This window comes from Pagrus pagrus (genome assembly GCF_965226575.1).
Source record: "Pagrus pagrus genome assembly, chromosome: 3".
In the NCBI taxonomy this organism is placed as follows: Eukaryota; Metazoa; Chordata; class Actinopteri; order Spariformes; family Sparidae; genus Pagrus; species Pagrus pagrus.
Window position 1 is genome coordinate 21,947,862 of NC_140187.1, and position 12,450 is coordinate 21,960,311.

The 12,450-nt window shown below is 38.1% G+C and overlaps 1 protein-coding gene across 1 annotated transcript; it reads right to left on the minus strand.

The window, feature by feature from the left end:
• Nucleotides 1-969: 969 nt before the first annotated feature.
• Nucleotides 970-10,988, minus strand: vamp3 (vesicle-associated membrane protein 3 (cellubrevin)). The gene is made up of 5 exons (XM_084349099.1): nt 10,886-10,988; nt 5,108-5,186; nt 3,642-3,800; nt 3,131-3,182; nt 970-2,853 (listed from the first exon to the last, which is right to left on the minus strand). Coding segments are annotated over exons 1-5 (309 nt in total). The 5' UTR covers nt 10,888-10,988; the 3' UTR covers nt 970-2,836.
• Nucleotides 10,989-12,450: the final 1,462 nt, after the last annotated feature.

Consider the following 12,450-nt stretch of genomic DNA (forward strand, 5'->3'; position numbering starts at 1 on the left):
TAGGAGTTGGCCCACATCTCATTTTGGACCTAGTTCCACCTATAAGGTTAATCCAGGCCTGAGTAAAGAAATAGTACTGATGTGTAATTTGTTATGATAATGACAATAATAGCAAAGTTGAGAAAACTAAGTCCTCATGTCATGTTCATCAAGATTGTTGGGACTGGGTCTCATGAGGTTGGTTAATAAATAGATCAGAGGTTCAGGGAGAAAGCTGCTGAGGTAAACAGCTGGTGTGGTGTGTGGCGGTGTGTAATAATAGACCACCATAACCTTTTTCTCTATGGAAAGTTTTTGCTGACAATTGTTTGCCTTGCAACCCTTCTGGTGCCAATGACAGTGTGGTGACAGCCTGTGAGCTGCTCAGCAGCATGGAAAATCCACTAGATCTTTTTTCAATTACTGAATTCATGAGAAAGTATGACTGTATTCAACAGAGGAATCATGGTCGCTTTAACCAAATATAACGCTGGACCAAGACTAGCTGTCCCTAAACTGCTTTTGAAAAGAGTAATCTTTAAAAGTATTCTGTGACAAATCAGGTTGAAAAAAAAAAAATCAGATGAGGTTTTTTATTTGAGTTACATCAGTTTTATTCAAGCAAAAGTCATTTAAGGCCAAAGAGCAGATTTCCAGTAGGGAGACATGAGCAATTCACAGAAGATACTGGGTCTCAAATTTCAGGAGTAGATGGGAGGATGATGACAATTCCATGCCTCTTTGATAAAAGCCAGGCCAGTAAAAGCTTTTATACAGGCCTTTGAAAAATATTACGCAATTTCTTTAATGGATACAGTTTGGCTACATACCACAAAATGTATACAGCAACTACTTGTGTTAGTGTTAATTTCAATTATCGTAGTATCATGTGTGGTCAAATTACTGTCTAACTACTGACAAATATTAACAGTTCTACTTGCGGTAATAAAAATCCAGACAGAGATAAATAATACAGAAAGTGATCCCAAATTGTTTGTCTCATTAAAATACATTTATTTTAATAGGATGGAAGCAACAGCCAGGAATACAATCATCCAGTGTTGGTATGGTTTATATATCACACTGTCATTGCCCGACAAGTTTTTCTCTGTACTAAAGCACTCGGCAGGGAGCACCTAGACAGAAGATACTATACAGTCTCCTAAAGGTTATTTCCACAAAATAGATTGCAAGAGTTAGTTAGAAAATAACTAAAATATCACACTTCAGAAGCACTTTGCATCTATCACATTGGATACATGCAAAGTGTGTTGAAACAGAGAACTTCATTAAAGGTTAATAAGCTCAGCTGATTAAGCAAGCAGCACAGTATATGTTTGGACAGTCGGAGCATTCAGAAGGCACAACTCTTTTACTAGCTGGTATATAAGATCAACAAGGCGAGGCTGTGTTTTGGCTGTTCTCCATTGGAGAAACCCATTAAGGCATCTGTCTAATACTACTTTCTTACTTTGTTGTACTTGAATATTTCACAAAGGCAAATTTTACAGCACATCCTTGAGACGCGATTGAGACAATTCACCACTTTTAACCCAGTGTAGCACTTTTTAATAAAACTTTGTGGCAGTTACTCCAGCTGTGAGGCTGTTGGTCTTAGCATTCAGGCACTTAAACTCATACTCTAACTACCTGAAAGGAAGATGGATAAGGACAGGTATGATCAGGCAGTTCAACAGTGTCTTCCTGATTAGCTTTTTGTTGTTGGGCGATCAATGAAATTCACATAAATGAAAACTTTATTTAATCCAAAATCAAATGTCTTACACAGAGAACTGAATTAGCAATCAACCATGTGCATAAATAAAATAAGGCATCAAATCCCATCATTCCCTGGTCAACTTGAACCATTCTTAAAATGACAGACCAGCAAAATATTTTTTAAAATGAGGAAAAAAAATCAACAAAAACTTGTCACTCTGAAAAATACAAATGTGTATGTGTTGGAAAGGGGTATCTCTTTATGATATGCAGGGTAACTGTTACAATCTAGATCATGGGTTCTCAAAGGACAGGGAGCCAGTTTATGGAGCCAGCAAATGATTGAGGCCCGCATTCAGTGTAGGATTGGTATTCCCTGAGGTTTGTTTCTCCTCAACCTCTGAGTAGTGTATTTAAATGTAGGCTACTGAAAGTGAAAGTATTGAAATTGAGTACGGATGATAAAACTATAATGGATTCATGTCATGTCATATTTCTGAGGGCTGCCATTGGCCCATAGGCTAAACTTTGAGAACCTATGATCTAAACTACAGAACAGCATATCTTCCAAGGCACTTCTCTTAAAGTGGCACACAAAATCAATGGCTATTAATAAAACATAAAAAAAAAGCAAATATAATTTGAAGAGAGTTTACAACAAAATGTTTCATTTCTAGTCCTGATGTTGAAGTATGCGTGTATGTGTGTGCTTGTGTGCGTGTTTAACAGTCAAAGATGATGCACTTATACTTTTTATAGGTCGTAGATTATAGCTTGACTTTTTGAACCAGTTTCTGTAGGTATGTTTCTTTAATCTTTGGCAGGTGGTTTGGCACACAAAAACAAGTAAAGTGTAGTAAGGCTGGGTAAAACTCTGGTATTATCACAATCCTTTACTACGGCACACGTGCAAAAACACACACACACACACACACACACACACACACACACACACACACACACACACATAGAGCAAACCAGGATAAGGAATGAAGACCCCTGTACACGAGGGGAAAAATGTTGTGGAGCTCAGTAGCCAGTAAATCATGTGACGTCTCCCTCTGAGACATTAATTGTGCACGTTGCTCCTCTCCTCCTCTTCATCGTTTCCCCCACTCCTCCTCAACGTGTTACTGCTTTACGAGTAATTCCAAACTGTGAATGAAGTAGGAGGGAGCTTTTAGATCAAGGACACTAATTAATTTTTATCAAGGAATGTCTGTAAAATCATCTCTAAATATACATCAACATCAACATCCAGATCAAACTACAATCTCTGTGAAATAATCATATGCACATGGTTACACTTAATATTTCGGGCTTTGAGGAGGAACTCATTGAACACCATAGAGGTCCTTTTGATGCAACTGCAACAATAATACTGTCAGAACTGTCAATGGCGATCTTCTCTGACCTAAGGTTTGATACTTACTGACAATGATGATGATGATGATCGCTATGACAGCTATCAGGATGGCCCACATCTGCAAGGGGTAAAGGTTCAACAAATTCAGTGCCACACACATCAACCAGAATCAAGATGACTATATTTATTTCATTCATTTATTTTTTTCTATATTTAAATATTCTTATTTAAATGTACAATGTACATTTGTTAAAGATGTGTAGCATGTGTGGGCTGTAACTTAAATGCTGTTGTGCAACTGTGTTGCAAGATGAAAATAAATGAAGCTTGATATTTACTGAGAGATCATTTATTTATGTGTAAGACTTGCTCTTGTGTTGTGATGATACAAAAACAAATCAGCTCATTCTTATAAGTGATACATAAGTAATTTATGTTGCATAGTCAAACAAAATTCCAAATTAAAGACTTCTAGTATGATCATTTAAGATCAGCTACAGCAAATTTCATTTACAGTCGGGAAATGGGGGGTTGTTTTCCTTTTTTTGGGGGGTGGGGGGAATCTGTGTTTAGGCACCTTGCAGTTCTTCCACCAGTACTTCCTTTTCAGCTTAGCAGCACTGGTCTCGAACTGGGAGGCTCCAGCCTGCAGTGCGTCTGCTCGGTCATCCAGTTCGGACAATTTCTGGTCACGTTCCAGCACTTTGTCCACATTAACACGCATAATATCCACCACCTACACACACACACACACACACACACACACACACACACAAACAAACAAACAAACATTTGGTGTAATTTCTGTAGTTATTGATTTAATTTCTGGATCTGAATGGTCCTGACTAGACCTCATTGAAGGTCAACCAAACACTGCCTAAATTAATCCTTTTAGAACGAATAGAGCACAGAGACAAAGATTGTAAATGTAGCAAAATACTGTATATAGAGAATGATGACATCAATGCTTTCAGTGCTAAGTAACCTCTTACAATGTTACCAAACAAAACCACCAATCAAGCAACATCACACCTTACAAGGTAAAAATTTATTATAACACTTCTGCTTAACAGAGTTCACCTACAGGCATGCATGTGTGCACTCGCAGTATCACAGAGTACACATAACCCATATGTTCCACTGATCCACAAACCTCACTCATGCCCCGCCTCTCACACAGAGCGGCAGGGTGGGGAGGAGAGCGTAGGCCCATGCCTGCCTTATGTAACCCTTGTGATTATATAAACTTCTGACAGCCAATCAGAGGCTTTGTGTGACACACTTAGGTTAAAGTTCTGTGTAGGAGGGGCTAACATCAAGGAGGCCAGAACTGAGGAAGAGAGAGGGAGAACAGCTAAGGGGATTAAGAAAAAACCAAAGTGGGAGCGCGATTTGGCAGTCATTTGTTCCTTGTGGCCTCACTGACATGGTTTTGAATATAATCTCTAAAAATCGGAGAGAAGAAGTGATCTTCACTGAACGCTCTCTGGCATGTGAGAGGACATGTGGAGGTAGAGCTACTGATTCCACATTGCGGTGATTCATGACACTGCTGCCAAGGGTTACGCAAGCCTCTGCTAGAGACAGACGTCAAGGAGGAAAGGAGTCATACAGAGTGGCTGCAGACAGAAAGAGGTGGGAGCCACTGGAGTTCAAAGATAAGAGTGGGCTAGATGGGAGTAAGTAAAGTATTTAGCACAGTGGGAAAGGTAGACTAAGTAGTATTGCCTCTAAATTAAAAAAAAAAGTTATATAAAATACACATACCTTGCCTAGATTGCATGATTTGGAAATGAAGAATAGTAAGACGCCAGTGACTTTATAAATAAGTAATTATAATGATTGACTTTCAAATGGGGCAGGCTTAAATGTTCTCTTATGTGTGAGCTTTCTTTAAAGAAAATAAACTGAAATCAAGAACTTGTGTTTTTTTCCTGATGGTAGATCATACATAAATTAGGATTATTATAAACATCAACCAGTGTGAAAATAGAAAGTTTAGGGTTTTAACTGGACCCGTAAGTAATCAGAGACGTATCATACCTCATCCACCTGGGCCTGGGTCTGCTGCAGGCGCCTGTTGCCTGGCGCTGCGCCAGAACCCTCTGGAGGGAGTGCTGACCTGTTGAAATGATGAAATGTAAGCGTAGATATTAGCTCTCTGTGAGATTTCACAAACATGTGTTTTGTAGACCATGTCACTCAATCAGCGCCAAAAACTTTACAACACATATGACTGCAGTTGGTGATAAGCAAAATGGCTAACCCAATTTCAATAATTCATTCTTATCACAAGCAGAGAAAAAATAATAGTAATAAAAAATAACAAATGATTACACATCTTTGACATTAAAAGTTGATTTAAAGAAACACTGCAGCTGAAAATGCAGTCAAATAATCAGTCTGCGAAACATAATCCTTTATTTCCCTCAGTGAAAATGTTTACAAGCTGTAGAGTAACTGTAAAAGCAGGCAGCAGGGAGTAATGTTGGTAGTATCATTCTTCTGTTTTTGTTATTTTTTTACTGCAGTACAAATACATATTGTAAGACATCAGAATCTCTCAAAAGAAACAGCAGAAATTAGGGCAGTAAATTCATTTAGTATTTCAACCTCCCTTCATTATTAAAATGTCACATTGTTCAAAATGTGAGAAATGGTTTTCAAAGACATCTTGAGGTTTTTCTAGGCAAGAAAAGTTGGCTCTGCGTGACAGGTACATGTTTGCTACACGGCACAACCTCTAATTTGAGGGATTGGAGGCCCTTGTAATTACATGATAATTTTAAGCTAAATCAAGAGTGATACATCCAAAACTGAACCTACTCGAAGATTGACTGCTCATACAGTAAATGCCAAAATCTCTCACTTATATAGTAGACTATCATATTGGCATTACCTTCAACTGCAGGGAATAAGTATGTTAAATATGGGGAGGGGAAAAGGTGTGGCATTCCTAAAGTGTGTTTTAAGTAAATATTGATATTGCACTCATGCTCCATTTTGTCCCTCTCCAAACAACTGCACTCATTAAGCACATTGGTGTGTTTTTACTTTCCATAATGTGTCATTTTAATGTGATGACTGAAGTAAGATTCCAAGAAATAAGCATATGACAACTGAAACGTATAATATGAGAATGGAAGTCTATTGTAAAGTAAGAATACACTGGATGATGATGCCCTGAGATTCACTGCAGGGTTAATGCTTCATACAAATGTTTCATATCAGTCACATAATTGACAATAGATAGCTGAAATTCATTGATAACTATGGACAGCTGTACAATTTAAACACAAGACGCACCATGCCCATCTCAAACTGCAAGCATGACTCCAAATTCTTATTTTCTAAAGTTTCTTCTTTCATAATAACTTGTGAAGACTGTTCTCAACAATGACACAAACATAAACCATGGAAAGTGGATGAAGGAAATTATACTGGTGACTTTATTTACTTTGATTGTTAATTTAGGATTTCCAGATCTGATATGCATTCCTTGTCTCTGCAGCCTGTATTTATTTATTTATTTTTTACAGTGGTTAGGTAGCTACCGCCACCCTCTGACTTGAGACGGCATTACTCTGCATTGACCACACTTGTCTCACAGAAGACAAGAATAGATAATTAAGAATGGGAGGAGGTTAAAAGTGTTTCTACCGAACTGAAGGGATTATACAGGATTTATTGTGACTCAGCCCAGATTAAAAGATGAGCCAAGATGGCCGGAGATCGATCACTCCTTTTCCTCTTCCACTACAAGTGGGCACACCCACACACTAAAATGCCAACACAAAACCAACAAAATATTTTCCATGTTAAAAACATCCCTAATCATCCCTTGTGACAAACAAAGCTACAAATGACATTGCTAGTGCAGGAAGAGCATTAAAAAAAAGAGCAAAAAAAAAAAAATCAGATTCCCATCTAATCAAGGAAAGAAAAAAAAAGTCAAAAAAAAAAAAAAAAAATGACATTGAGCAATGCAAACTGCTCTTTTCACATTTAACTGCAGACTCTATGCACCAACTCTCACACGAGGCTGACAAACTAAATAATCCTCTAAACTACGACTATGCTGACCTTCTGACCAGGACACTGTTGACAGATCAAAACCCACACACAGCCTCTTTTTCCTCCTGGTATTTCAGAAAGAGGACCTTTACTCCAGATTACACCAATAAGAAAAAATAATGTAGACATATTGTATATTTGTTTGCAAAACATAATAGTCTGTTGGTGGTAATGGATGAGGAAGCAAGAGTGCAGCTGCAACAAAGGACGCATTTCCGTATTTTCAACCTGACTACTTCCTCTACTTTCTCCAAACTCCCTGTGAATGTACAAATCAAAGCCCTACTTGGGCTAGAAAAGGTATCAATAAGAAATAAACTAAAGAAACATACAAAAGATGAGGGAAGCATATTATCAGAGTTTGGCTTTTTATCAATATGTGAACAAACCAGCTGTAAACTGTAACATAACAGAGTCAGATAACAAACCTATTTGTCCAACAGCCAGTTGACTCTGCAACCTGGCCTGGAGAGAGTGCAAACATCACAGCCAGAGTGTATTATCCTCTGTCAACATTTCAGAGCTGACTGTGGCTGATGCCTCTCTTTTAATACAGCGCAAGTCTTGGAGTGAGATACAAAACTCACATTCCAGTTGTCTAGGATGTCAACACAGGAACAAATGACAGTCAACTCTCTCCAGATTGCACTGATGTGTGCTGGACTTGTGCCTAACGTACTTAATTTCCTGGCCAAGAACAATCCGTGACAAACACCAAACCAAACCCAACAATCCATGAAGACAATACAAGTTCAAGTTTACAGCCACAAGTTCTATTTGTATTCTGCTGTTGAATTTTTAGTATCCACCAGAGGTTTTGGTGGCAAAATTATTTTCCATTTCTATCAGCCATTTTATTTTAGCTTAAAGGTGATGCAAATGTAAAATGAAAATCAACAAAAACATACGAAATGGCACCTATCAAAAACAGCTGCAGATATCACACAATTTCTGCAGGTGACAAGTGTCAAAATATAGTGCGAATACTTAACTGTAGATGGCACACCTTGCCAAGTCTTTATCTGCAGCTGTTTTAAATTGCTGCTGTTAGTGGTGCTCTCTAGCTTTGGTGGCACAGTTTAGGTTGGAACTGCAGGACCAGAAGTTCAGTTACCAGTATGTGGCAGCAAGCGCTTCAGCTCCACATCTGGATTAATCGCCTTTATTGTTGATTCAAAACAAACAAGCACACAGTCTGTTTTTCCCGCTGGACTAGAGGAAATATTACAGGGGCAAGAAGAATTCCAACTTGCTCGCCCAATTGGACAAGTAGAAAATACTGTAAATGTTAAACAATATTAGGGTTGTAGTTAATAATTTTCATTGATCTACCAATCTACCAATTGTTTTCTCAATTAACTGTTTGGTTTAAAGAATCTGAGGGAATAATGCGACATCTAAAAATGACCAACAGTCCAAAACCCAAACCTACTGAGTTTACTCTGATTAAAGACTAATAAAAACTGAAGAGTTTCTTTGCTCTTCTACATAAAAAAAAGGAAATTATTAATGTAATTAATATTTAATAAATAAAGTCTATCCTCAAAATGGTTAATTGATTTTCTGCCGATCAACTTATTGGTTGGTAACTACTGCTGCCTGCCTGTTTCACAACTGATAATCCTCTTTTGGTGCACTGTCACCACATAATGATAATGATGACTTCATTCCTTTTAAGTGCCCCAGTGAGTGATGCCAGGTGAACCTCATTGCACAAATACAGGACCCTGAAACTGGCCTACATAAATGTACTCCAGTGTTAATTTATGACATAATTTAGTACACCTTTTCCTCTATTGACATGTCAAAATGTCTGCTGTGTAAAAAGCCTACTGACAGCCACTTTGGTTCGACTGATGATTGTTCGAGGAGATTCTTGATGCAACAGCAAGGTCACTATGTTTAAATGAAGAGATGTTTTGAATTCTCCTTTTATCTTATCCTTCCAAATCTGTGGCTTTTTTGAACATGTCCATCTCATTGTAAATACAGTAGGACTTCATTTTTTACTCAAAGTTCTCATAAATCCAGAGATGTGAGACGTGTTCACAGAAGTAGAATTAACAGTCCAAAGTCACAGAAATTGAACGCAAGCTTGCATTATAGGAGTTAGTTTCATGCTGATGTTTTTCTGTTAATTTGTTCATGAAAATACATAATGAATGGGTCAAAATGGCTTTATGCATGCCACATCTCATACATCCATTCTCCACACCATATTACCATCCAAACTGTGACTAAACAAAACAGGACTTACTATAGCAGTGGAGTAGGAATTGAAATATCTTCTTCCCACTATTATCTGATATACTGCATCAATTACTACTTGTTAATAACGTCCAACAGAGATATATCAATGTGTCTATACTTGCAGTTTCTTGACTGCAGTGAAAAAGTGAAAAAAAATACTGTAAAGCATACCAAATCAGGTCGTTAAGATCATGTGTCATGTGCTGTGACTCACACTAAACCGTTAGCTGATTGCATCACATATGGCTGAGCTTGCAATGGCAAACACTTTTGACAAAAAATCATGTTGAATGACAATCCATAACTAGGATGGCACTCAGAGCGCACACCTGCACCAAGTCCCAACACATTTCTTTAATTCAATTAAGCCTCATCGCCATTGGTACCTTTCTGAATCCCCATCATCTCAGCCGCACATTGGTGGTAGTTGCAGGTTGCTATCCATATTTGTTAATGTATAGACTGAAAAACAACTACCCTATATGAAAACATGATTTAATCTCCTAGATTCCTAGATTAATTTCCTGGATGCGTCCCCTCATCCAGACTCACACCAAAGGTTAATGGGGTCTATCCTGGGCTGAGACCCGTCCTGCATTCAAGTTTTATGGAAATTATGGGCAGATTTCATCAACTATGGAACATCGAGATTCTTGGTTTGCTCTGGTACATTTTGAATTACATTCATATTGCTTAGATTGACTTCCTGTGCAGGGTGGTGAGAAGGGGAGGGGAGGGGAGGGGTGGGAGGTGATGAGGGGATGGGGGAGGTTAATGGAAATAGGAAAACAATGGGTTTTTTTATAAAGGAGATTTAGCTTGCGCTATATTCATATTATAACATGATCAAAGCTTGATAAACAGTGAATATAATAATAAAACACCATTCAGTCCTAGTCAGCCACACCATTTTAATCACCCTCTTTCCATAAAAGTATTGACTAATGTTACCAACAACAGGTAGGCTAGTTATCGATGCATTTCCTGTCCTAAATTGTTATGTTGACACTACTTGATTTCCGATTACAGTTTACACATTACCCTACGAACTATTTCCAGCTTGTTTTTACCACGTAAGTGGTAGCTACTTTAACCAAACAGAAAGCTCGGACCAGGAGAAAAGGCTAGCTTGTGAACTAGCATACAGCTAATTGCTCATTGTTAATATTAACGCAGTTGTGACTCTAGATGTTATACAAGCATACCATGTATGTTTTCCATTAACTGCCGACTTAACTAGCAAAAGACCGTTGACATAGTTTGTGCTGGACAAAGTTACCAAACTTTAGTGTAACACTGCGACAGCTAACGTTAGCTTAGCTTAAGCTTGAAAACTACCGTCCTAGCACTTGTTGCATGCTAGCACCAAAGTTTTGGGCGTTGCTTTTCTCTGTGATCCTGTTCCACCAAACTACCCGGAAGGCCGGCGTGTTAGACAAGTTCGAGCAAGTAACATCTGACTTTTAAAAACGTTAAGTAGAGACAACGTAGACTTACATTGTGATATGAAATTTCTTTGAAAGACACCGCCGCTGTTGCTTGTATGTGGGCTAAAGCTAAAGTGTCAAGCCGTAACAGTTAGTGCTGTCTGTTGTTATGCTGCCTTCCGGTACTGTCGGAAAGTAGGACACATCATACGTATGCAAACGGCAGATTAATAAATGTACTAAATAAAAACAGAATATTGGGCAATTTTCTTTCCTGTTCTTTTTTCTTATACCACCATAGGATGATTGGTATTAATATCGTGTAGACTTTATTATAACTTTTACTTTTAAATATCTAACACCCAAATTGTAAAGCAATTTCCATTCTCCCGTATAACCATGTCATAATGCACAAAGCGGGTCTGTGTTACTTGATTTCCAAAAAATAATTCACTCAAAAACTTGTAACTATGGCTTATATTATGTGATATATATTTTGTTATTACATTTGGAAGCTCCTATTTATTACTTGAAGTGTGAAATGATGAGTTTCCGAAGATCACTTGAATGCAACATTAAAGATGCAGTAGCCTGTCGCCCACCGTGCATAGCTGCAATTATTAACGCATAACATGAAATTATAACATTAAAGGGAGTTCATACTTGAAACTATAGCAAGATATTACGCTAGTCATTCAAACAGAAGAGTGACACCTCACATCCGTCTGTTTGCACCCTTCATTCATTCCATTGGTCATCTGTCCAGCAGACATGTGAGGAGAAAGCAACCACCAAAGCCCGTGATCAGCATGTGACATCTGAGAAAACTGTACATATACATTTATAAAGTCAGGAGAGTTCCTACACATGTATTTTACCACTTTAACTGACTGGAGAAACGTATGGATTATAAGTGATAGAGGTTTTTTTTTTTTTTCTATAGATCTTTATGTGAAATACTTGCAGCAGACCTCTTAGCGGGCTGACATAAATAGAAACTACTCAGAGGACAATGACATTCTTTGTTTCTGTAAACATCCAGCCTTCACAATTATTTGAACTTAATTCTGCAGGCTCCAGGTCAGGCATAAACTGTATATTCCTGTCAGTCAATGAGCTGCACTGAAGGACTAGTCAGGTGGTTAACTGAACTAGTGCTAATTCCCCTGTTTTAGTGGATGGACTGACCCTAACCCTGACCCTAATGGAACAAATAACAAATAACTACACAAAAGTTTGTTCACAAGCCTCTGAAAAAAATGTGAAACACACAATTTTGCAGACACCCTGTGACAGCATTAGCTAGTCATTGTGTGACACAGGTGATTAATGTGGGATATGAGTTGTGTTTTGGAGTCCTTGAAGGCACCCAGGAAAGAGGCACCCTCTGTGGATACTTACAGTTACTTTATCCTGTCAGATGTCAATTTGTGGATAACTGAGTGGATTCCAGGTACATACTCCACAACATACAATAAATAAAAAACAACCTTCAGTGGAGTGGACGCTTACGGTTACTGATGGTTAAAAGCCTTCATAGTTACCACATCTAAACCCAAAGTAACACCCACGGGAGACTGGACTGAAAGCTACACACCAAAATTATCCAAATACCAAATGAGAGAAAATCATTAG